General features: G+C 44.1%; 2 protein-coding genes across 8 annotated transcripts in view; one reads left to right on the plus strand and one right to left on the minus strand.

Annotated features, from left to right (window-relative positions):
• Nucleotides 1–834: 834 nt before the first annotated feature.
• Nucleotides 835–11,592, minus strand: LOC131565933 (nucleoside diphosphate kinase A-like). 2 transcript variants are annotated; one of them, XM_058817029.1, is made up of 5 exons: nucleotides 11,546–11,592; nucleotides 2,723–2,855; nucleotides 2,089–2,190; nucleotides 1,322–1,434; nucleotides 835–988 (listed from the first exon to the last, which is right to left on the minus strand). In XM_058817029.1, exons 1-5 carry the CDS (start codon nucleotides 11,590–11,592, stop codon nucleotides 871–873), a joined length of 513 nt encoding a protein of 170 aa, XP_058673012.1. In that variant the 3' UTR covers nucleotides 835–870. The 2 variants fall into 2 exon arrangements, with proteins under 2 accessions (XP_058673012.1, XP_058673013.1); XM_058817030.1 differs by lacking the exons at nucleotides 1,322–1,434; nucleotides 11,546–11,592 and having other exon boundaries at nucleotides 968–988; nucleotides 2,723–2,851.
• A 3,727-nt stretch (nucleotides 11,593–15,319) lies between these two features.
• SPAG9 (sperm associated antigen 9) overlaps nucleotides 15,320–25,204 on the plus strand; it is a 62,463-nt gene continuing 52,578 nt past the window's right edge. For 2 of the 6 annotated variants that reach the window (XM_058817483.1, XM_058817486.1), the window contains exons 1-2: nucleotides 15,320–15,675; nucleotides 21,797–21,917. In XM_058817483.1, coding sequence (XP_058673466.1) covers nucleotides 15,370–15,675; nucleotides 21,797–21,917 — 427 coding nt within the window. In that variant the 5' untranslated portion in view covers nucleotides 15,320–15,369. Of the gene's footprint in view, nucleotides 15,676–21,796; nucleotides 21,918–25,049; nucleotides 25,155–25,204 lie in introns of those variants that run through there. The other 4 variants (XM_058817485.1, XM_058817484.1, XM_058817487.1 and 1 more) reach the window with 3 other exon arrangements.

The raw sequence follows: 25,204 nt of genomic DNA on the forward strand, positions 1-25,204 counted from the left end.
GAAGTCACTTCTAAAACAACTTATCCAAGAACGATTTGCTTTGAAGTTCCAGCTACTGAGGAAACTACACTAATGAGAACACAGCTAAATTACCTGTTGTTCAGCCGGCAAAGCAAACACCACTTATTGCTCTGTGCAATGTCAGAGAGCTGCTGCCCTGAAGTGGCTAAGGGTAGAATCTCCCTCATCCATCCTCACATTAATCTTCTTTTCACATAAAAGAACATTTCATCAAGCCTGGCCAGTTAATCGGTCCTTAAAATACTACATAAATCCCATGTGGAAGGAAAAAAGAGTGAGTTGAAACGGTGTCAGTGTGGAAGCCAGTTGTCATTTTAGCCAGAGTTGAGCTCTTTATGGGCACAGCATGTTCTGGGGAAAGAAATGAGCTTTTTTTTTCTGCAGCCATTTTAGGAATGGGGACACACTTGACTTAATATTAAGTAAATCCGCAGCATTTGGGCATATTATCAATGCATTTACACACCATCAGTTGTCCTGTAATGTTTTAGCAAAGTTAACCTCTGACTCTAAGCCATTTGTATATTTATTTACCAAATAAATTTTTACCTATTTTTATTGTGTTTACCAAAATACACTCTATGACTATAAAATGCTTCAGAAAAATATATGTTATCTATTCTCTGTTTTCATCTCATATCTCTCAGTCCCAGAAGCAGCTTTTAAAATGTGCAATTCCATCTATAACTTGACAACTTTTAAATCAAAGGAGCAGCAAGCACTGACCCTGACATCCAGAACAGAACAATTTCACTGTTTTCTGAGGTTTCTACCAGGGAATTCTTTGAAATAGCTAGAGGCTAGCAGCTGCTTATGGACATGGGAATATCAGAAGATCCAGGCTGGGTGTTAATCATAGATCCACTCATGAGCACAGCTTCTGTAATCAACCAGTTCTTCAGGAGTGAACCATAAATTGATCTCTGTCTCAGCACTTTCCACAGAATCACTGCCATGAATGATGTTCCTAGGAAAAGAAAAGGTGAATAAAAGAGAAAAGGAATTCTTAAAGTAAAGTAAGCTTCTTGTTTTGAAGTGATTCCCACTATGGACAGAAGCTTTAAGTAACAGTAAAGTACAAAAAGACACAGCATAGGCAGTGCCAGCTTTGCTCCTCATTTTTGTCAATGGGGACAACCATGACTTGATCCGTATCCTTAGATACTAATATGTCATGGGCACAGGGAATGGCATCTCCATGTGTAAAACAGAGAAGGATGGAGCACAGTTCCTGTATATATTATGACATAACACTTAGCATTTAGTGCTTTTGAGTGATACCAAATGTTTTAAAATTTACTTTCCAACTTGGACACAGAAGTCCCCACGAATAGTGCCAGGCTTGGAATCGAATGGATTGGTTTCCCCCAGCATCATTCTTCCAGTCTTAATCACATTAAGACCTTCCCACACCTTAAAGGAAAAAAAAATCCTTTCAGATTATTAAATTTTAGCAGCAGATAAATTATACCATCCACAAGAACACAGGGCTGTCGATCATGGCACAAATCACTATCTGAATATTTGTCACAGTGAGACAAATTTATCTCCAATTCTTCTGTTAGATTCTTGAAGTGTCTGCTCACATGGTCCCCCTCTGTACAATCCCTCTCCTCAAAAAGGGTGGGGAGAGAACCATTTTCCATCTCCGTATGTCAAACAGTCTCACAGAGCTGTTTGTTCATGGGATAGCTAGGCCTCAACTATTTTACAAATACATTATCAAGGAGTAAAAGAGAACTAAAGTTAAAATGTTCCACCATCCTTTTTCAGCTTTCTTACTACATGGCATTTCAGAGTGAGGCTTTTGTGCAGGTTTACTGTTTCTCAAGGTCCTGGTTGTGATTCCTTTTTGCCCCTGCCCTCTTCCTCAAAAAACTGACTCAAAGGAGAGAAAGATTATGAGAAAATATTAAAGAAAAATAGTTAACAGCACATCTTCCTAATCACAGTATTTGAATCCAGATTTTAAAATCCTTTAAAAAATAAACTGGAATTCAGCAGGTGACACAATCTCATTGCAGGGAAAACAATCAAGCAGTGTGGTTTTCCTTGACAGGAACTCACCATGGCTACAACAGGTCCTGAGTGCATGTACTGCACCAGGCCATCGTAGAATGGCCGGTCCTTGAGGTCAATGTAGTGTTCCCTCAGAAGGTCCTCAGAGGCCTGGGTTATAAAACAGACAGACAGACAGAGAAAAAAGCTTACAATAAGAGTTTAAGAGCATAGTGAAATCACAGAGGTAAACAACAGAGCATTGGTAATCCTGAAACTGGCACGCACTTTAAAATTCAGCATTTCCAGCTCCTTCCTAGGAGTACTTTGGGTCTATATGAATTTGAACTGTTCGCTTTAACTACAACTAAACTTAGAAAAGTTTTTTTGTCCATGCAGGTAGTTTATGTGACCTGGGATTTATAAAAGATACTCAATGATATTTATTTGGCATAGGAGGCACCTGAAAGAATATTCTCTTCAGACTAAGGGCATCAGGTTACTAAAATTAGTGTGCTTAGCATGTCTAAAGCATTTAGCCAGAGCTGGGAATTGGAACTTTTCCAAAAACATCCCAAGTACGACTTCTCAAAATTTCAGTTTTAAATGTTACAGAGGCCACATTTGTTGTTACAGCATGCTGCTGTACTTGAAGGCTACAACTGATATAAAAAAGTGTTCACAGCAATTGAGGAGAGCTTACCTGTATTAATTTCATGGCTACCAGTTTGAATCCTTTCTTCTCAAAGCGTTTGATGATCTCCCCCACCAGTCCCCTCTGGACCCCATCAGGCTTGATGGCAATGAAGGTGCGCTCCTCAATGGCAGCCATGATCCTGAGGAGGGAGGGAGGGAACAAAATTTGTTATTCCAGGACTGTGAGATCCCAGTCCATCCCAACCCTGTCTGCTGTAAGTGTAATTAGATTTGCTGCATCTGAGAGTCAGTAATCCATGGTCTCCAATGTTCGGACAAACCGGTGACAGCACACAGGTTGTCCCAAGTGCTGCAGGAGTGAGTTTGAAGCAGTGGAAGGGTGCCAAGCGTAAGAACAATCAGCGAATACCGAAATCAGAAAAACTGAACAGAAAGGAAGGTAATGATCACCACAGATCCATCTTCCAGTGCCGTGCAATAAATTAATAAATTAGTACACACACAGAGTTTTTACCTGGAAACCAGCAGGACCAGAGGGGCTCTGAGCCCCACGCTGGAGCACACCTGAGTGGGCAGGTGAGGGATGCAGGGGAGGCTCCGCGCGGGGGATGCGGTGACACTGCCCGGGGACGCAGGGACCCTTCCCGCTGCCCCGCAACCCGGCTTACCCGCTGGTGGCCCAGTGGCTCTGGCAAACCTTGAAGCCTTGTCCCTCGCCGGTGGCCCGGTGGCTGTGGCAAACAGTGTCCCCCGCTGATGACCTCGGTGAGCGTCGGAGCCCGAATACTCCACTGTTCCCTGGGCGTCTCCCACGGCCCCTGTCCCCCGCTGCTTCCCCGCGGCTCTGGCAGCCCGTGTCCCACGCCGGTGGCTCTGTCAAGCCGTGTCACCGCGGGTTCTCACCCGGTTTAGCCGTGCCCCACCCCCTCGCCCCCGCACAGCGGCTGCCGTGGCCACAGCGCGGCCTCCCGTCCGGGCACAGCGCCGCTACCGCCCCCAGCCCCGTTCGCGAGGGGGGATTCGGGATCGATCCCCGTGCCCGATCCCCCGCCCGGGGAACACCAGCACCCACCCAATGCCTCTTCCCTCGGAGCAGGAGTGCCGGGCTCAGCCCTTCCAGCATTTCAGTCTTGCCTGCTGGATCCCGGTTTTTATTTAACAAAAGGCACATTACGTTATTTTAATTAAAATGTCGTTATCGTACTGTTCTGCTTGTATTTCCTCTTTAACTGAGGTAATTAATTTTGTTTGGTTTTTTTTCTGGTTATATTATATTAGCTCTTTGAGTCAAAAGACCCTTCAACCATTTACCCAACCCTGAGCTGCTTTGCCTTGAGCATTTTATTGCCTTTAAGGGAATTGAGGATAAAGCATCTGGATGGAAATCCATGCTCGTCCTGTTTTTGCTTCCAAACTGAGGTGGACTTGCTGGGCTCCACTTCTTGGCTGTTCTTGAAAGCAAAACAATGAAGATTTTGCTTCCCTCTGGGCAGGACTTCGCTGCTTGGCGGGGAAAAGTTCAGCTTTTTGATAACATGGATTTCCTTACTTGGGATCCCTTCTCTTCACTACAGTCCATCACACATCCATGTGGTACTTTTAGTTCTGGTGGGAGACTCCAGATCTGACCTAAGCATCTATTCAACCAACCTGCTTTCTTGTATTCAGGGTCCTTTTCCATCACAGTTTCCAAGAGCTCTGATTTAGCAGATGATATTTAAAAAAATAGCGTGATACATTCTAGCGAGTCCTCCTTGAGGTTATTTTGAAATTAGAGTTCCTGAGTAGTCTCCTGACAATGCAAATCCAATTTGTTCTCTTGCTTTGATACACATTTATTCAAGATGTTTCATACTACTTAAACAAACTCCAATGCTGTAATCTTCATTATGGCAAAATAATACATTAAAAAAAAAAGAAAGCTCTCTAGAAACAGGATGTTTATAAAAATATCAAGTTTAAAGCAGCAATAGGACATCTATTTACAGTCTTGTTAAATCTACGTCATTTAATGATTAAAGCTTAGGACTTGCCCTAAGGTGGGCAAGCATGACTTCCAGCTTTACCATAGGTCTGTTCTGTGATGTGTGCCAAGTCTTTTAACCTCATTAAATAAGGGTCAACTCTGCCACTTTTGAGATTAATCCATGATTAGCAGAGCAAGTTGTTACTGTATAAATGAGATTTTGCTTGTTGCAAATTTTACCAAGATCACTTAATAACATTGGAAATTACATGTTTATCTAAAATGTGAAGAAGTAGAGAGTCTAGCCAAATAATTTCAAAAAGATAGACTGATCATGGGAAAGAAGTAAACACCTTCAAAGTTGTCAGTGAGTGAACTAAGTGTAACTGTTGAGCTCAAACCATTTCCACATTACTTAAACCCAGTAGAGATTTTTAAAACAGGCCCGAGACAAAGGACTGACTGTGAATGTATCCAGACTTCAGGAGAATTTAACACAGCTCCAGCGTTGCTGGTTTGGGCCCAGTTTTACACTGGTCTCAGCTCACAGCCTCTGTCTGTACCACTTGGAATATTAGGGGTTCTCATCAAAACTCATAATTTGTGCTGTGTTCCTCTTGCTCCTTGTAACCAGAGTCCTCACTCTGACATGCTTTGTTGCTCCAGGGTATCCTACTCTTCATTTAGCTGAGTGATACTATCATTCATCAGTCTTTATCTTGATTTCTGTTGTGCTTTAAGGTATAAACCAGAATAGAATTAAGCTTTTACATAAAATTTCTTCCTCTAGGTAAAGTGACAGCTAAACTTTTCTAAATCCAGAGTGATCCAAGGGCTGATTTTCTTCCCTGGTAAATTGCAAATCAATTTACTTGATGCGGTGGGACTCCTGCCTCTAGCCAGAGGTAGAAGCATGGGAGAATTGTTTCTTTTGCACTGTGTGGACCCAATGGCCTGGCACATCAGAACCACAGAAATACGAAGCTTTGGTTGATACTGGAGCACGTTAATCCCATTGAGACATGTGGGGACAGAAGCTGTTTCTAGTGCTGAGGTGACAGGGGGGCTGCCGCAGTTGACCGTGTTGGAAGTTGAAGTGAACTTGACTGGGAAGTAGTGGCAGAAACATCCTATTGTGACTGGTCCAGAGATCACTTGTATTCTGGGCATGGATTTCCTCTGGAGTGGCTCTTACAAAGACCCAAAGGATCCAGGTGGGCTTTTGGAATAGCTGCTGTGGAGGCAGAGGACACTGAGCAATTGAACACCTTGCCTGGAGTGTGACAGAGTCCTTCTGCACCTGGACTCCTAAAGGTGGAGGAACAACATGTCCCAGTTGCAACCTCAACAGCGCACCGCTAGCAGTTTTGGATGAATTGAGATGGCATCGCACAAGATGATCTGTGAGCTGGAGAGCCAAGGGATGGTCAGTAAGGCCCACTCACCCTTCAACAGTCCAACTTGTCCCGTGTACAAGCCTAACAGAGAATGGAGATGGAATGTGGACTATCATGCCTTGAATGAAGTTACTCTACTGCTGAGCACTGCTGTGCCAGACAGGCTGGAACTCCAGTATGAGCTGGGGTCCAAGGCAGCAAGGTGGTACGCCAGCACTGACATTGCCAACACATTTTTCTCCGTTCCCCTGGCAACAGAATGCAGGCCTCAGTTTGCTTTCACCTGGAGAGGCGTGCAGTACACCTGGAACCGACTGCCCCAGGGGTGGAAACACAGCCCCACCATCTGCCATGGACTGATCCAGGCTGCACTGGAAAAGGTGAGGCTCCAGAACATCTGCAGTATATTGATGACATCACTGCATGGTGGAACACAGCAGCAGAAGTATTTGTGAAAGGAGAGAAAATAATTCAGATTCTCCTGGAAGCCAGCTTTGCCATCAAAAAGAGTAAAGTCAAGGGACCTGCCCAAGAGACCCAGTTCCTGGGAATGAAGTGGCAAGATGGGTGGCATCAGATACCCACTGAGGTCATCAATAAGATCACAGTGATGTCTCTCTCTCAACCAGCAAGAAGGAAACACAAGCTTTCCTAGGTGCCATAGGAACGCTTTTGGAGAATGCACATCCCTGAGTACAGCCAGATTGTGAGCCCTCTCTACCCGGTCACTTGCAAGAAGAACACTTTCCACTGGGGCCCTGAGCAGCAACAAGCCTTCACCCAGATCAAGCAGGAAATCCCTCATGCAGTTGCCCTTGGCCCAGTCAGGACGGGACCAGAGGTAAAGAAAGTGCTCTATTCTGCAGCCGGGAACCATGGTCTGTCCTTGAGCCTTTGGCAGAAGATGCCTGGGGAGACTCGAAGTTGACCACTGTGATTCTGGAGCTGAAGCTACAGAGGGTCTGAAGCCAACTACAGCCCAACAGAGAAGGAAATCCTGGCAGCCTATGAAGAAGTCCAAGGTGCCTCAGAGGTGATCAGCACAGAAGCACAACTCCTCCTGGCACCCCGACTACCAGTACTAGGGTGGATGTTTAAAGGAAAGGTTCCCTCTACCCACCACACTACTGATACCACATTAAGCAAATGGATTGCCCTCATCACACAGTGTGCCTGTATTAGAAACTTGAATTGCCCTGGGATCTTGGAAATAAATACAAATTGGCCCAAAGAGGAAAATTTTGGTCTGACTGACAAAGAGGAGCAGGAACAGGTGACCCATGCTGAGGAAGCTCCACCATACAACCAACTGCCACAAGAAGAAACACTGCATGCTCTTTGCACTAACAGTTCCCTTGTTGTAGGGACAAATAAAAAATGGAAAGCAGCTGTATGAAGCCCCACATGACAGGTTGCAGAAACTACTGAAGGAGGAAGGTGAACTCAATACTTGCTGAACTCAAAGCTGTCCAGCTGGCCTTGGACATTGTTGAGAGAAGTGGCCAAAGCTATACTTTTTCATGGATTTGTGGATGGTAGCCTATGCTCTGTGGGGTTGGCTGGAAAGGTGGATAAAGGCCAACTGGAAGCATAGAGGAAGACCTGTCTGGGCTGCTGAGGAATGGAAAGACATTGCTGCTCCAGTAGAGAAGCTACCTAGGAAAGTCTGCTGTGTGGATGCCCATGTCACCAAGAGTTGGGCTAACAAGGAGAAGCAAAACAACAAACCAGGTAGATCAGGCTGCAAAAATAGAGATATCATAGATAGATTTGGACTAGCAACATAAGGGAGAGTTTTTCCTAGCTCGATAAGCCCATGATGCTTCAGGCTATCAGAGCAGAGATGCCACCTATAAGTGGGCATGAAACCAAGGGGTGGATCTAACCATGGACAGCATCTGCCAGGTTATCAGTGATTGTGAGATGTGCGCTGTGATCAAGGCCAAGCGAGTGAAGCCCCTGTTGGTATGGTGGACGGTGGTCCGAATATAAGTATGGGGAGGCCTGGCAGATCAATTACATTGCACTGCCTCAAACCCACCAAGGCAAGCGCTATGTGCTCACAATTGTAGAGGCCACCACTGGATGGTTGGAAACTTATCCTGTGCCTCATGCTACTGCTCAGAACACTATCCTGGGTCTTAAAAGCAAGCCTTTTGGAGGCATGGTACTCCTGAGAAGCTTGAGTCCAACAAAGGGACTAATTTCAAGGACAGCCTTATCAACACCTGGGCTAGGGGAACATGGCATTGAGTGGGGGTACCATATTCCTATCATGCACCAGCTGCTGGGAAAGTTGATCAGTGCAACAGACTGCTTAAAACCACCTTGAAGGCACTGGGTGGAGGGACTTTCAAAAGTTGGGAGCTGCATTTAGCAAAGGCCACATGGTTAGTTAATACCAGAAGCTCCACTAACCAGGCAGGCCCTGCCCAATCTGAATCCTCGCAAACAACAAATGAACATAAGGTTCCAGTGGATACCTTTTCCCTACCTATTTCCCAGCATATACACGAGATGCACCTCATGTACACATGAGAGGTATGCTGGGAAAAACTATTTGGATTAATTCTGCCTCAAGCAAAGACAAACCAGTCTGTGGGGCTGTCTTTGCTCAAGGACCAGGTTGTACCTGGTGGGTGATACAGAAGGATGGAGAGACATGATGCATACCTCAAGGGGACATTGTTTTGGGGTAAATCATCCATCACACTATGCCTGTATCTAGATCTGGATGTATATAATTAAGGTAATGCACATTATAAATTATCAAATCATGAACCAAACTTATAAGAAAATTTAGCAAAGATTTATGAATTTGTCTGTGAGATCGAAGTTCGGTCATCAAAAACCACCACAGCCAAAGAGCCAGAGTTGAGCCCGGGATCGGTGCCAGGTGAACACAGATCTGACCTCCGAATGTCAGCGTCTCCCCCTGTTCACAAATGCTGCCTCACGCAGCAAGTTTTTATACAGTTTATTCTGCTCGAGGCAGAGATGACCAAAGGTTCAGTCCAGGTGTCTCGATGTTGTCAGTGACTCCAGAGAAGCCATGTATTCACATGGATCAGGGTTGCGCCGTTGGTTATCTCGACAGATGCGAGACGATAATCACTTTCAGGTGGGCCCAGCAACCCGGGGGGCGAATCCAGCGATTATCGACCTGGAAGCTTCTATTCTTACGTTAAAACCTCGATGTTTATCTTAACATGCGTCCAGCAACCAGATGTATATGAATAAGACACTGCTCCTGGCCAGGATGTCAAAAGACGTTTGGATTTTACAATATTTTATACATTAATAGCATGAATTATCTCTACCATATAGTACATACATATGTATAGAGTTATAGATAGATACATGTCTTCGCAGTTGAAATGTATTAATTTAGGTATTGATCATATGGTATGGGATAAGGGGTGGAATGTCTTGGGGATTAGCTTTTTATCCCATATCCATTTTTGTTTTTGTTTTATGTCTGGGGTGGTCACTGCTGCCCCATTCCCCCTTCCCTGATGTAATGGGTTAAAACTTTAAGTTTGTTCATCAAAGCTGACAAAGTTGCACCACCTCAATTTGTTTCCAGACTTAAAAGGATAAGGAAGGTGAAACCAAAAGACAATGGGTTTCACAAACATTTGTTTATCTGTTTAGTAAACTGTTAATATGGGTGGGGGGTTTGCTATGATTGATAACACAATATCAGCTTATCTGCTCAGTAAACGTAAGATTCCAGGAACTCAGCAGATTGAGCCTAAAATTCCAGGAATCAGACAAAGGAAAATACCAACCTTCATCTTCAAACCTCCGGGGGGTGGACTATGACCACCTAGACACAAAAGAAGAATACACAGAGTACTACACATCAACCCGGAAGCAGGACTGTATAAGAACTCCACGAAATATCAGGAGAGTGCGGCAGTGGTAGAGCGGGGACTCTCCTGTCGCCCAGCGCGCCCGGGGCGCTGACTTTGCCTATTATCGCTTGCTGTATCAATCAATAAATTTCATTTAATTTGGACTTATCAGTCGGTGATTAATTCCCCACCGCAACTAACCCATAACACCTGGCTCTCAGTGTATCGTGATGGGTTAGAGCCAGCCCAGGATCTCCTGAGAGAGTTGCAGGCAAGGGATGGTTGTGTCCTCCTGATGGGGTGATTTCATCTCAGTGGCCGTGCAGTGCCATCCCTCTTGAAAAAAACAGGGCCAGGATGTGGAGAGCCTGGTTCAAGCATGGCTTAAAGAAAGAGGCCATGAAGGTATACAGCTGAGGGAAAAGTAAAAGGTAGAGATAAAGCAGCATTTCCCAGGCTTGATTCTATAAATAATTAGGCTCTCTCAAGCACCACTTTATAAACAATAAGATTTCTCAGACAGTCTTCCCATAACAGGCAAAACATTCTGTCCTTGGGCTCTCTGGGAACAGATAGCTGCTCTGGGAACAGATATGAAGGTTTTGAGAACTTTTCATATCACAGTGGAGAACGCTGGTCCTGTTTTCAATAAACAAACTACAGGTATTGTAAAACAAAAGGAGGGGTTAGAGTTTTCTCTGTAACCTATCGTGAGCTCGAATTTTGCAATATGCATGAAGTTAATTAACACTGTTATATAAAGTGGCTGATTTAATCAATAAATCAGAGTCGATGCTGATCAACAACAAGATGGGTTGGCTCCCTTCGCTTTCAACACCAGGAGACTTCTTCTCCTTTTTAATGCCTTTATTAAAAGTGATCAGCTCAGGATTGGGCAGCTCGGCAGGGCTGCAGCCTCCTGTCGTCTCTCCCAGGGCAACTCAGAGGAGGAGGATAAGCACAGCTCTGTCCACAAGGGGCAGAGCTGGAGGATCCAGTCCTCCTAGGAGCCTTAAGGGTGTGGGGACCCCATCCGATGTTACTTTTCCTGGCTCCGTCCGCCCGGTCTCAGCGCTGGGGACGACTCCTGTGGTCAGGGCGAGAGGGACTCCGAAGGTGTTCCGCATCTCTGCAGGCTCAGCACTCGGCTCCTCACGTCCAGACATCAGTCTCTCAACTCTTATTTGGCTCGTTATTTTGGGGTTTTCCCAGTACATTTGGAGCCATAGTCCCCCACAGCATGCTGGTCCTGGAGTCACTTTGCATAACCCCCCCCCAGGTCTCTTCTCCTCACTGTTCAGGAAGGTCCCCACCCATTACTGTCTTGGAGAAGGGCCATTACCTCGCCCCAGCCAGGGCTTTTACTAATACAAAAACAACCATTAACAACAACGACATTACCATAATATAAACAGCAGCCCAGCAATAGCTTTTTTCTCACAGAAAAAAATCAACTGAATTTTTGTTCCTAACACCTCTGACGAGAGATATATGTGGCTTTTGCCCATTTTTTTCTTTCCCTTTGGCACTGTGACTGGAGCTTGCTTCTCTGCTGCTTAGGAGTCCAGAGCCACTGCATGCCACGCTGGGACCAGGAGCATGCCTGTCCCAGAGTCTCTTGCTATATTTGTCATCTCATGTCTGCTCACCTCTGCTGTTCCAGTTGGTTGCTTCTGAGGTTCCTGCTACAGTCCATTTCGCCATCCGGGGGCGCACCGGGACTGGCTAACCTGTGGGTTTGTGAAGGAAGCCCCTTTCCAGCTCTCTTTCCAGCCCCTTTCCGGCCCCCCACCATTACCCAGGTGCGGCCGCGGGGGAATCATCGCACCTGCCCGGCCCGACGGGGGCCACCAGCGCCCCTGCCGGCTGTGGCCAGAACGACAGCGGAGGGGAAGGCGCCTGCAGCTGCGAGAAGGCTTCACTGCGCTCGGGGCTTGCTGGGGGTTGCTGCTGCTGCTGCTGTTTGTTTGCCTTGGTAGCCACATACATATACGTATACATATACATATACATATACATATACATATACATATACATATACATATACATATACATATACATATACATATACATATACATATACATATACATATACATATACATATACATATACATATACATATGCATACACATACATGTACAGAACTGTTTTTCCTTTTCCCGTATCTTTGCCTGAAAGCCCCTTAATTTCAAAGTTGTAATAATTCAGAGGGAAGGGGGTCACATTTTCCATTCCAAGGGAGGTTCCCGCCTTCCTTTGCCCTTGTCTTTCAAACTAGGGCAGTGTCTAACTGCTAAAGAGAAACAGGAAAAAAAATTCCATCAGAGAGATAATTTCCAATAATTTAAATGAAAATTTCACTTGAGAATATGTATGAGAGTACATATCATGTCTTTTAAAATTATTTTTTAGCTGGAATGATGTATTTTTTTGGTAATAATTAAAAGTCAAACAGCTTTTCTTTCCTTTTGCCATGTTTATAAATTGCATTTTAACTGCCTGTGCCCTGGCTGTACCACTTTAAATATTAGCTTGGGAGGATGACGATGTCTAAACAGGACTCACAATAAATCCGACATATGGGGCTGGAGTCTTTTCTTCTTTGTCATTCCTGTACAGACTCACTGGCTCGGTAAATGAAGAGACAAGAGAGCACATGCATTTAAAGCACAGTTCCTGCCTTAGCACCAGTCCAAATGAGAAAAAATTAAGTGCAAGGCTCTGCTGCACTCCAGTGGAGCTGAATGCAATCACGACATTTAAAATTCCATCCCTTCTCAAGCATTCTGTCTTTTTTAAAGCACATTTTCATTTCTTTGCTCCTGGACTGCTGCTGGGCAACTGGGTTCCTCAGCTGTACATGTGATATTACCTAATGAAGAATACTGATTTCCCCAAGTTCAAGTTGTATGACAGAAGTTGCACCAGAGGAGGTTTAGAGTGGATACTGGGAAAAATTTCTCCACTGAAAGCACTGTCAAGCCCTGGCAGAGGCTGCCCAGGGCAATGATGGAGTTAACCATCTCTTGAGACATCTGAAAAAACTGCAGATGTGGCACTTGGAGACATGGTTTAGTGGTGTCCTTGGTTGTGCTGGGTTAATGTATGGACTTGATGGTCTTAAAGGGTTTTCCCAACTTAAATTACCCCACGACAAAATGAAGGATGTGAAACAACTCAGAAAATTTTCAACAGGTATTTTCAAGTTTACTGTAAATGTCTGTAACAGCTCCCATTGTTCCCATGACAGAACACATGATCCAGAAGGGAACCCCCTATTCCAAATCCTAAGAAAATCAATCTCTCTCAGCAAGTGCAAGATGCCTTCTAAGCTGTATTACTATTAAGAAAACAGGATTTCTGATATTATCTGGAGACCTTATTAGAAGGCAAAGGCCTTTTTGCTGCCAGACACCAGCAAACAGAGCTGCAGAGTCCCAAAATTCAGGAGTTAAGATTCTAACTCCTCCAGTCACCCCTCAGTGAATCACTGGGTCTATTTATGCCTCCGTGGGTGTGATAAACAAATACCCTGGGAGCTGTCAGACTGCATTGCCTCACATCTGCCATTCACAGAGGGAGCTGCCTATGGGACATCCCAACCCCACAACCCAACCGGAGCTCCCCACCCTGGCCCCACAGTCAGCGTCTAAAGGGACCAAACCTTCTGTTGTCAAGGGGCTCCAGAGCCTCCACCAACGGCACCAGGGCTTTGATATTCACTCCGGTGACCTGGGGTATCTAGGCCTGTATCAGGAATAGCGTGGCCAGCAGCACCAGGGAAGTGATTGTCCCTCTGTTCTTGGCACTGCTGTGTTCAGCTTTGGGCCACTCACTTTAAAAAGGATATTGAGAGGCTGGAGTGTGCCCAGAGAAGAGGAACAAGGCTTATAAAGGGGCTATAAAACATGTCTTATGAGGCTGGATTTGTTTAGTCTCGAGAAGAGGAGGCTCAGGGGTGACCTCACAGCTCTCTAGAACTACTGACAGGAGCATGTAGCGAGGTGGGGATGAGGCTCTTCTGCTGTGCCTGCAGAGACAAGACCAAAGAAAATGGCCTTCAGCTGAGATAGGGGAGATTCAGATTAAATATTTGAATTTTTTTTTTTTTTTACTGTTTGTGTGGTCAGGGCTTGAAATCACCACACTGGAGCTATTTAAGAGGCATCTGTACCCAGCACTGCATAATATTGGTTTAGAAGTTACAGTGGTAGTGCCAGGTGCATGGTCAGACTGGGTAACAGAACCACAGAATCAACTAGGCTGGAGAAGACCTTTGAGATCATCCAGTCCAACCTGACCCAACATCACCTTGTCAACCAGAGTGTGGCACTGCAGACCACATCCAGTCTTTTCTTCAACACCTCCAGGGATGGTGACACCTCCCCGGGTAGCCCATTCCAATGTCCAATCACTCATTCCGTGAAAGATTTCTTCCTAATGTCCAACCCGAACCTCCCCTGGCACAGCGTAGGGCTGCATCCTCCTGTCCTGTTCCTTGTGACGGTGTTCACAGGGGTTTTCAGAGGAGGGAAGAGACGAGGATTTGACTCCCTGCTTCAGAAGGCTTGATTTATTATTTTATGATATATATTACATTAAAGCTATACTAAAAGAATAGATGAAAAAGTTCGCATCAGAAGGCTAGGCTAAGAAGAGAAAAGAATGAATAACAAAGGCAGCAGTCCCAGACTCTCTGTCCGAGCCAGCTGTGCCGTGATTGGCCATTAACTACAAACAAGCACATGAGACCAATCACAGATGCACCTGCTGCATTCCACAGCAGCAGATAATCATTGTTTACATTTGTTCCTGAGGTCTCTCTGAGGAAGAGGAAAAAATCCTAAGGAAAGGATTTTCATATGAAGATGTCTGCGACAGTTCCTTGTTCCCTGGGACACGGCAGAGCAGAGCCCGACCCTCCCCTGGCTGCACCCTCCTGACAGGAGGAGCTGCAGAGAGGGATAAGATGTCCCGTGAGCTTCCTTTTCTCCAGGCCGAGCTCCCCACAGCTCCCTCAGCCGCTCCTCGCAGGAAGTGTGCTCCAGACCATTCCCCAGCCTTATTGCCCTTTTAAAGGTCTCTTCCAATCTTGACGATTCGGTGATTTGTCAAGATTCGGTGATTCCTGACGTGTCCCGGATAGCCTAACCCTTCCCGCTGCCACCCTGCTCCCACCGAACGCATTTTCCTGAAACGCAACACCAACTCCGCGAGCAGCCGGCGCCACAGCCCCTCACAGGCCCCGCCTCTCGATGGCATCACCAGCAGACCACACCCCCCCGCGCCGGCTTCCAGCCCGTAGCTCCGCCCCACGCTGCCGTCTCGCCAGGCCCCGCCCGGCGCGGCGGGTGAGGTCAGAGACGCGCGCCGCTCCCCGCCCGGCCCGACCGAGGCTTTGCCGCCGCCGCAGGGAGCCGCTCCGAGCAGGACCCCCGGGCCCCGCCAGGCCCCGCACAACTCCCTGCCGCCATGGAGCTGGCGGACGGCGTGGTGTACCAGGAGGATCCCGGCGGGCCCGGCCCCGCCATGATGTCGGAGCGGGTGTCGGGGCTGGCGGGCTCCATTTACCGCGAGTTCGAGCGGCTCATCGGGCGCTACGACGAGGAGGTGGTTGCCGAGCTGATGCCGCTGGTGGTGGCCGTGTTGGAGAACTTGGACTCGGTGTGCGCTCACAGCCAGGAGACCAGCGTGGAGCTGGAGCTGCTGCGGGACGATAACGAGCAGCTGCTCACGCAGTACGAGCGGGAGAAGGCGCTGCGCAAGCAGGCCGAGGAGGTGAGCGCGGCGCTGGGCCGGGGCGGCTCCGTGGGGGCGGCCGCACCTCCCGCGCTGGGCCTGCCCGGGGCAGAGCGGGCGGCGCCTGGAGCGAGTACCGGGGCTGCCCCCTCCGGCCGCGCGGCCGGAGTTGGGGTCGCGACGCAGCTTGGCAGAAGGATGAGGAGGGCGCGGAGTACCTCCCGGTCCGTGCAGCTAAGCCGCAGCGGCACCCGTCCGTGCGGGTCCGTGTGCATGCGGTCCCCTGAGCCGCTGGTCACGGAGGGATCCCCGGTCACTCCTGCGGAGCGCTGCGGGAAGGGAGGGGAGAGGCGCAAACGTGGAACCGTGCGCTGGTTGTGCTGTCACGGCCACGCGGGATGCTCCCCGCGGAGGGAGGCGCGTTGTCCATTTTTGCAAAAATAGTGACAACGCGTTACAAAAAACATGGAAATACACAGTGTGTAGGCTGAAGCCCTTCAGAGATGGTACATAAAGCTGTAGGCAGCAACAGGTGGTGTGGACTCTCCAGTGATGTCGACTCTGATTTGGGATGTTAAATGTTTTTATTTTAGTGTTTGTACCAAGAATCATTTCAGCATAAACAAGCTTGAGAGGCATTATCTGATCTGATATTATAAACCGATACAATAGGAAGCCGCTGTGCAGGGTAACTTCCTCCAGCTCATTGTCTTGCCAAACTCCTGAAAGAAATTGGATTGGCAGCATTATCTGTAATGGAACAAGCCATCTTAAAAGTGTATTTCCAGACCCCTTGTCCTGTGCTAATCTCTCTGGTTGTGCTTGCCTTCTAAATTTTCCAAAAATCAGAAGAACAACTGCACTGAGGGTGAACACAACATTAACAGTAAAAGCTTAATTTAAAAAGCATTAGCCCTGTACAAATACTTGTTTGTGAGTGCAAAATGTTGTCTGCAGATTATTCCAGGACTAAATTTGTTATGAAGAACTGCGGTATGAATGGTGTCTCCCCAGCTGTTGGACTGATAAATCATTCATCCTCCTTGTCAAACACATGGTGGTTTTATAATGCCTTATGGACTCCAGTCAGGGGACTGGAGTTGCCACACTATTTCTGACACAAGCTGATGTAAAAGGGTCTTTTAGAAAATATGTTTATACTGAGAGTAATAGGAAGGGATTGATAAATACTTTCTGAACTAATTGATGAGAAAATCCATCAGGTTTGAAGCACAGGCAGCATTTGCCAGATCAAAAAACAGGCCTTGGGCAGCAGGACAGAAACCGTACCAATGTGATGTAACAGAACATGGGGTTAATTTTGTTGTTGTAGCTTTTCAGGAACTGTAAGTGCCTGTTTTAATAGTGTGCTTCACTGCCATCTCCATTTCTCTGTGTCATGATAAATTAACTTGAGAGGACAGGCTTTATGCAGTTGAAGAACCAGTGCTCATGCTGCAAGACACCTGGCTGATGTTTTCCAAAGTGCAGTTAGACCAGAGACTGTATTTTCATGGTGAGCACAAAGATCATTTTTGTGATGTGCTGAGGTCATTGCACTATACAGATGTGAAAGTGTTAGGTACAGTCCAGTGTGTTCAGGAGAGGTGCGTGTGTTAGTCAGGCATGGTTGTTGAATTATTTTTTCGATGGTGAGATAACCTGATGGGTGCAGTATGGTTGAAGTAAAAGGAGGGAACAGAAATTTAACATTTCCTTGGACAAAAAGTTGCTTGTTTAGCACATTATCTTCGTCTGGAGTTTGCCCGTGTCATGTGGCGACAAAATGGAGAATTTTGAGCTGCTGAGTTCCATATTTATTGTCATATGTTCAAAATTTCACATAATGGTTTGGGTTGGAAGGGACCTTAAAGTTCATGTCACTCCAACCCCTGCCACGGACAGGGACATCGTTGCAACACCATGTTGCTCCAAGCCCTGTCCAGCCTACCCTTGAGCATATCCAGGGTATGAGGCAGCCACAGTTTCTCTGGACAATTAACACACCTTCTTTTACTTTCTGTTTGTTTTTGGTTGTAGGACATTTATTTGCAGCAGCATCTTTATGAACATTAAATAGTTTACTATTTGGGTAGGGGTCTCCTTACCCCATTTTTGTAATTTGCCTTCTTTATTTCGTGTGCTTAAAACATGTTACTAATGAGATATCTTAAAAGTTGTTGCCTGAGGATTTCTGGAATAATTGTTTTTAAAGTCACCCTGACAGAAGTTCTGGGCCTACTTCTTAACCCTCTGGGTACAGTTTTGATCTTTGCAGTTGCTGTGAAATCACTTGTCTGACGTTTAACATGGTAGGTTTTTTGATATTGCTGAAGGAATGGAAGAACCAGCTGCTCTGCTGTTCTGCTTCCAGTTCTTACCTTTGCACTTGGTGACTGTGAGGTAACAATTCCTGCCCCAAAGAAGGGGGAGAGGAACCAGCATTTGTGCTTCTGCTATTTTATACTCTGATAGGAGTTACTTCTGCAGCAATGTGCTGTTTCAGGCCTGCACTTGTAGCTGGCATGTGTTTTGTGTGCACTTGGAAAGAGGATAAAATCTACTTCATTTAGCTATGCCAAATTAGGATATCTTTTAGCTTTTCTGCTGTTGGTGGGATTAAACTGTTTTTGAACTCTTTGGCAACTGGGAAAAAGCATTTACCACTACTAAAATTGGTTTAAGTCATAGCATAAACTTAATGTCTGCTTTTCCTTACTGTTCCCAGAGGTAACTTTCTTCGTTAGGATTGTATGTTGAGTAAACACTGTGCAGTAAGAGTTTAAGTATTTTTAATTTGAGTGAACAAAACCGAGATGCATTTTATAGAAAACTTCCACTCTATTTTATAGCTATCAGGTTGTTTTCATTTTCACATGTTTTTCTGTCCCCCAAGTCCATCTGAACTGGCTTTTTAGGTGGTTTTTTTTTTTTTTTTTTTTCTCTGCTCCAAGAACTTGCCATTGGCTGAGAATCTGTCATTGTTGCAATACACATTGCTGAAGGACGTGTCATAGAGTAATAAAGATTGCCAAGTGGGTGGCACCCTGACATCAGATATGCTCAGCATTGCACCTGGGTCCTGTGACAGGAAAACCAGTCAACATGTAGAGACAGAAGATGATATAAATAAAGGAAGAGATATTTCATTTGGCTAATAATGTATTACTGAGTGCTTCAGTGGTTGTGTATAGGACAGAGGGCTCCAAATGTGCTGGGCTGTTGTGTAGTCTTGAGTTCTTATTTATTCCAGGGACCTCTGCAAGCTTTCAAGTAGGTTTAAAATTGATTACATAAATATTTTTGAGTTTAGTTGTGTGGGACTTTCTACACTTTTTATATGAGGTCTGTGAAAACATGTTGGACAAAGGTCTGAAACGACGCATGTGATCCTGCCTGGAGAAAATGGGATGGATTAAATGGGAGTTGCCAAAGATGGCTGAGGAAGGTATCGCAGGTTGGGTTTCAGTAGCAGGCACATGCAGGAGGAGCTCTGCATCGCATGTGTTACACCTCATCATAGCCTAATCAAAATTAGGATCCAGGTATCCAATGCTAAGCATCAGAACCTGGAAACAAGATGGCCTTTTAAGGATCATTCCAGCTGTATTTTCTATAATCTTATATAGTCTGGTCTGATTGTTTTAAAGACAGGTTGGTGTCCTTCAGCTTGCTCTTAAAAAAAAAGTACCAAAAATCTTACTTCTCACACTTCTCATTAGAGTTGTAAAATACATCTTTGTGGCCCAAACAAGATGTCACTTAAAATGGGGAAAACTAGATTTTTGTCTGCCTCAGTGTTTTGAATAACCAGTAGCTGGGGTTGAAATGAGAGGATGACTATTGAGTGCCTAATGTGTTCCTACATACGCTGCTGGATTTACATTAAACAGTGCAGGAGGTAAGTAGTGGTTGAGTGTATTGTCAATGTAAATTTAAAAAAGTAGTTTAGTATGGGTGCTCAGCCTGTCCTTGGCTGCTGTGGTGGTTTATCTCACTAGTTCTTCTGTCATACTTGTGCAGGCTTAGTTAGGGTGTGATGATCAATCTGCTGGGCCTGTGTTTGTCATTCTACCATCACCAGAAGGAGAAATGAAACCAAATAAAAGTATTCAAAGTCCAAAGTTCTTAATCCCAAGATCTGATCTGTATAGTTTACAGCAGGGGAGGGAAAAATACTCAGGTGTAATTACAGAAATGCTTTCAAGTATAGTAATGTAAATTTGGACTTTAACAAAATGAAGGTAAACTAATGGAAGGTAACTTTTTCCGTTTTAGGAAAAAAACAGTTTTACCACTTGCAGTTGAAGAACTTGAGAGGAAATACAAAGTTATATCTATCTGTGGTTTCATGAGTAACACTGACATTAATGACTCTGAATGGCTGTTTGTTATTCATGAGTATAATTGCCCCTGACCTTTAACAAGCTATGACATATTTTTGGGAAATCATCAGAGAAACAACTAAACAAAGATGGTACAGTTTCATCATTCTTATTTCATGTTTTCCCATGTTTAGTGTAACAAACTTCCTGTGTTTAGTGTAACTTTAGCCCCAGTGCCTAATTTGTGTCAAACTTTGAAGCCCTTTTTGAAAAAGGAGTCTGCCAAGAATAGGCCAGACATGACTTGAATATTAAATGGGCAAAAGTCTTGAATCAGTTACTACAAAGAAGAAATGAAACAAACTTAATCATTGAGGTTTTCAAATTACATGGATTAATGAATATTCCCAAACTTCGTGTGGAGGAGGTAGAAAGATTCCTGCACATCTGTGTTTGAGGAGGGATTTTTCAATGGCAGCACCCAAAGCAGAGCTACCTGGGCTATGTCAGCTCTTCCTCAATTGTTGTGGTTTGGTTTCAAGCACAGTCATATGAACACCATGCCCAGTCCTGTGATAGCTGTGCAGAGCATGTCTGAAAGGGACTCTTGTTTCGCTTCATAGGTTTTGATGCATTTCTACATCTGAAGTACTTTTTAGTCAGAACTTCTGATGATCCTGTTCAACTGAAGCCCTTTTCATAAGGTTATGAATTTCTGCTTTTGAAAAAAATGTGTGTGCAATGGCTACAATGTAGTAATAGTTCATTAACAGTTGATGTATGACCGTTAGAAATACTTTTCCCACTAAATTTTCCAAACAATACATAGGAAAAAATATTCAAATCAGATTACTGTTTTCAAGTTGCTGCCTTCACTGTCCCTTTTCTGCCATGTGGTCCTCAGCTGCCTTTGCCCCTTTAACTGTTGTGGATGTTAAGGATTTTTTCCTGCAGAGGTTTCTGGCCTGCTTCTCCCCCCTGTTCTATGAGCCTTCTGCATAACTTGTGTTGGTGGCCTTGTCTTCTCCTTGCAATGCAGAGCATAGAGTACTGCATGACCTAAAATATCCTTGGCTTTTAGAAGTGTTCTTTGTGCCAGTAGTACATATTGAATTTCTTGACTTTTTAGGTAAGATAAATAGCAAAAAAAAGTGCTTTCAAAGCTGCTACAATGGCGTGTTGGTAATTTTTATGTTTAGAGAATGTAAACACTGATGCATTCATCAGTGAATTCCAGAATATGGGGAATCACAAGTGTGGTAAACCAAGGAAACAGAAAGTGATGGTGATCAGCACAGAGTTTTCTGTGCAGTTGACAGATTGTAGATGGTTATTAAGGATCTGATGAAGACTATGAGAATTTATAGCAGAATTGGGTGGGAATGGAAAAGATATCAAATCATTTTGGTTGGCACTACTGCTAGTGTGTCCCTGTTGCAGTGTGTACCTTTGTGGCTTATGGGTAAAAATAACTTCACTGATGTTCCTTAGTCAGACTAAGGATACCAAGACTCCCTGTGTTCACATGCACGGTTGTACATTAGGTTAGACAATAATGAAATAATTCATATTTATGTTAATCCCAAGCAGGTTCTCTGGAGTAGCTGGCACTTAGTTGCAAGTTATTACACAGTATAACCTAGACTGGGTGCTTGACTGATGCACCTGGATTGAAATAGTTCTTTGTGTTTAAATGTGGCCTATGGATCTATTCAGTTGTTTTGGAAACCACCTTGCACCTTCCTGGCTGTGAAGGGCTGCTGTGTTTCTTCCTACCTGCTGCAAAACCTGTAATTAGTTGTTTGGTCTAACTTAACTATTTTTTTGTTGTTTAGAAATTCATTGAGTTTGAAGATTCTCAAGAACAAGAGAAGAAGGACTTACAGACCAGAGTGGAAGCATTAGAGTCACAAACTCGACAACTTGAACTAAAAGCAAAAAACTATGCTGATCAAAGTAAGTAAAACATGGTGCTCTCCTTTTAAGTGTATTAGTGCATTTTAATTTTTGTTCTGTAAAGTGATAATGCATATGCCTTCTGATTCCTGTACTTAGACAGATAACTGGATTTAACTCTTGTGCAAGTTTGTTTTCTTTAGAATTAAGGCCAACAAGTCAGATACAAGCTTGTGACTTGTAATCGATTCTTCTAGTATCCTGCTTGTATTGCTTACCTTTTAGACAGTGCTTTCTTCACATTTTGCAACTTTTTCAGAAGATGCTTTGATTACTTCCTTGTTAGTGATAACAAAATAAGATGTTTTCTTCCTATTAAACAGTTGTCTGTGCTAAAATAAAGGTAATCTTCAGGTTTAGAAGCACAGCTGGCAGGAGAAGAGCATTGTTGGTGATTCTCATTAACTTCTGTATAATTTTGGCTAAATGATTTATTTCTAGGAGACATTTAGTTTTTATAGAAAAACAGTTTAGGGAGAACACTTCCCTTTTTAGAGATGTAATAGAAAAAAAACTTCTGGAAACTTTGGAAAAAGATGATAGTGATCAGTTGTCTTGAAACACTTGAAGTTGAATATATTGTAGTTTAGACATTCTGCTGGGCTGCTTCTTATCCAGCCACACAGTCATTGAATGAAACTTCATCATCAGTTTTTCTACTTTTATACTTCAAGCTTCTAAGCCATCTTCTGTTGATGTGAGACTGGTGTGTTCATCAGTTAATATCTAGCTTTTATTGCTGGACTCTGCAGGAATGTAAAGTGAGATTGTGATGAGGCTGAGAGATGACCAGTTTCTAAAAGCAGTGTCAGTCTTCAAAGTAGCCCCTTTTCACTATTCTTTTTTCCTTTATTTCTGCTCAGCTACATTTCCTGCCCCTAACACAGTAAGTTATAGCTCTTTTCCAGCTGATGCTCTAAAATTTTCCTGTAAAGTTTAATTTTCAGTGGCATGATTGAGCCTGTAGCAGGGCAGGAGTATTAGTCGGAGTGTTAAGATGAATGTAGGTGGCACCTAGGGCAGCATTTTACTGAAATTTGGACAGGCTCAGAATGTTGTTGGCAAATCTTAGAGGCATCACCTGCTTCATTATCCATGTTCAAATATTCCCAGATTCTGTAGAGGCAGGGATGAAGGAGCACTTCAAGCAATCTTTCCTAGCAAAGACCAGTGTGATTATTTCCTAGGATTGTCTCTTTGTAGATGAAGTCAGGCTAAAATGATTAATTGTAGAGACTTGTACCTGAAACCCTGCTATTCTTGTGCAACGGTGTTGTGTGTGTATCTAAGAGCCTCACAGGAGGGGAAAATAAAACATTGTAGCAGGAGTTAAGTGGCCTGTTTTTGTGACAAAGATACTGTTTCTAGAAGACCCATGCTCATAACACGCAGTGCAAACAGCTTGTTCATGGGAGACCCCACTCACTGACAACAAGATTGTGGATCAAGATTGCATCCTGTCCTGTAGGCCATGGCTTTATTCTGTTAATACAATCCAAAGGATAAAGTGGTTGCACGAAAAAGAAAAATCAGTTGGATTTCTGACAATGTATGTGGCAGCATACCTGGAGTTTCTCTAATAAAAATTACATTTACCATGTATTGATAACAACATTTTATGTTGCTCTGTGAGTCTGTTGGTGTGAAATTATCTTTTTGCTTTGAAGCCTTCAAGTATATGTATGATTTTAAAGTTTTATTTATATATTGTGTGTATATGTGTGTGTATATCTATAATAATAATGAAAGTATTTTCCCAAGAAACTCAGCAGTTCCAGTAGAAGCACAACTACTTTTATTGTAAGAAGTAATGTTACTGAAAACAGTTACCATAACTACGTAAAGCTCTAGTGATGAAACAATGATTTTAGACAGCTCCAAAATCTATTTATTAGAGAAAAAAATCCTTGTATTGGAGAAAAACCTTCTGTGATGGCAAAACTGTATATTTGGAGAAACAATAGGGCTGGGTTAAACACTGAGCTTGCTTATGCTTGGCCTTGATAAGCTGTCTGGGACAGCATGAAAGGCTGCTGGGAAGATTTGTCATGCTGCTGATGCAGAGCAAGATCAAAGGGGACGTAAGCACATTTGTTGAACACCTAATGAATATTATGCAAGTTAACTGTTTTTTTTAGTGATCTAAATTTCTAAGGTATGAAAACCATACAAGTACATATTTGTGAAGCAGCTTAACCTGACTGCATTACTTTGTTTTGTTTTATAGACCAGGCAACTGGCATGTTGTACAATCCAAATGATCGATGTGTCACTTTAATTCAGCTCCAAGTCTTTTAGCTATATTTCTTTTTCTCTTCTACTTCTATAGTACTGCCTGTGCATCTAAGTTAGGCTCTGGTATTGCTAACTGTGTTACCACGGCAATGTTATCACTGGTAATGGGAGTTGCAAATGTCTGGCACAGAGCAAGTAACCAAATAAAACCTGGGTCTGGAGTGCAGAGTGAGATCACAACATCAGCTGGTGATATGAGTAATAGATTAGAATGGAAAACAGGTAATACATGGTTCTATGTCATACTTTACCTGCAAGACTTTTTGCTTTGTGTAGGCTGCCTGTGCTCTGTGTGTTTTTTCTCAAATAAGCAAAGCCTGTGAGAACAAGTTTTGTCCATTAAAAAGTTTTGACTCATTCTCTTTAACACTGGCAGTGCTGAGCATTTAGTGAAGACTTGTCAGCTGGGGCAGCTCTTAAGTCACATGGTTGAGTTCTGCTTGATTGTATGTGCTTAAATCTGTGTGCCAGTTAAGAAGTTATGGTTATTATGTCCTGAATTTTAAGTACTTGTTTGTGCAGTCTAAGTGATTGTCATACTAAATCAAAAGGAAAAAAAATTATTTCTTTGCACTTAAATTTACCCTGTGGGATTGCATCGTTAGCCGTGTATTCAATCACTTCGGTTAGAATAAAGCTGCCTTTTGAAATTCCTGGAGTGAAATCCAGAGGTTATTTTGTGTCAAGCAGTTGCTCCCTTCCTGTGGTTCACTGACTTCTTTTCCCCTCGTCAGAAATTGAAACAGTTGCTGCCACGTGAGTGAACTACCTTGAAGTGCTCTGTTCTTTTTTTAGGAGGTGGAAAGAGGGGGAGATGACAGCAAAACACTGCTGGAAGGACTGTGAGCCTAGCAGATGATGAAATCCTGAACGGTGGAAGCAGATGCACTGGAGTTACCACTCCTGCATGATGGGTAGCACTCAGTCCTGATACTTGATGAGGTGTGGTGGCTGCCTAAGTCAAGTTTGCTGCAAAAAAATGGTGCAATATG

Source organism: Ammospiza caudacuta, chromosome 19 (assembly GCF_027887145.1).
Source record: "Ammospiza caudacuta isolate bAmmCau1 chromosome 19, bAmmCau1.pri, whole genome shotgun sequence".
NCBI classification, from domain to species: domain Eukaryota; kingdom Metazoa; phylum Chordata; class Aves; order Passeriformes; family Passerellidae; genus Ammospiza; species Ammospiza caudacuta.

Bases quoted from the DNA above. Each gene is read 5' to 3' on its own strand.
- LOC131565933 (XM_058817029.1), bottom strand. From the start codon at position 11,592: ATGGACTGTAGCAGGAACCTCAGAAGCAACCAACTGGAACAGCAGAG. The intron at 2,191-2,722 runs GTAAGCTCTCCT...TTTATAACCCAG, and splicing joins TAGCCATGAAATTAATACAG to GCCTCTGAGGACCTTCTGAG. The intron at 1,435-2,088 runs GTGAGTTCCTGT...TTTTCCTTTAAG, and splicing joins CAGGACCTGTTGTAGCCATG to GTGTGGGAAGGTCTTAATGT.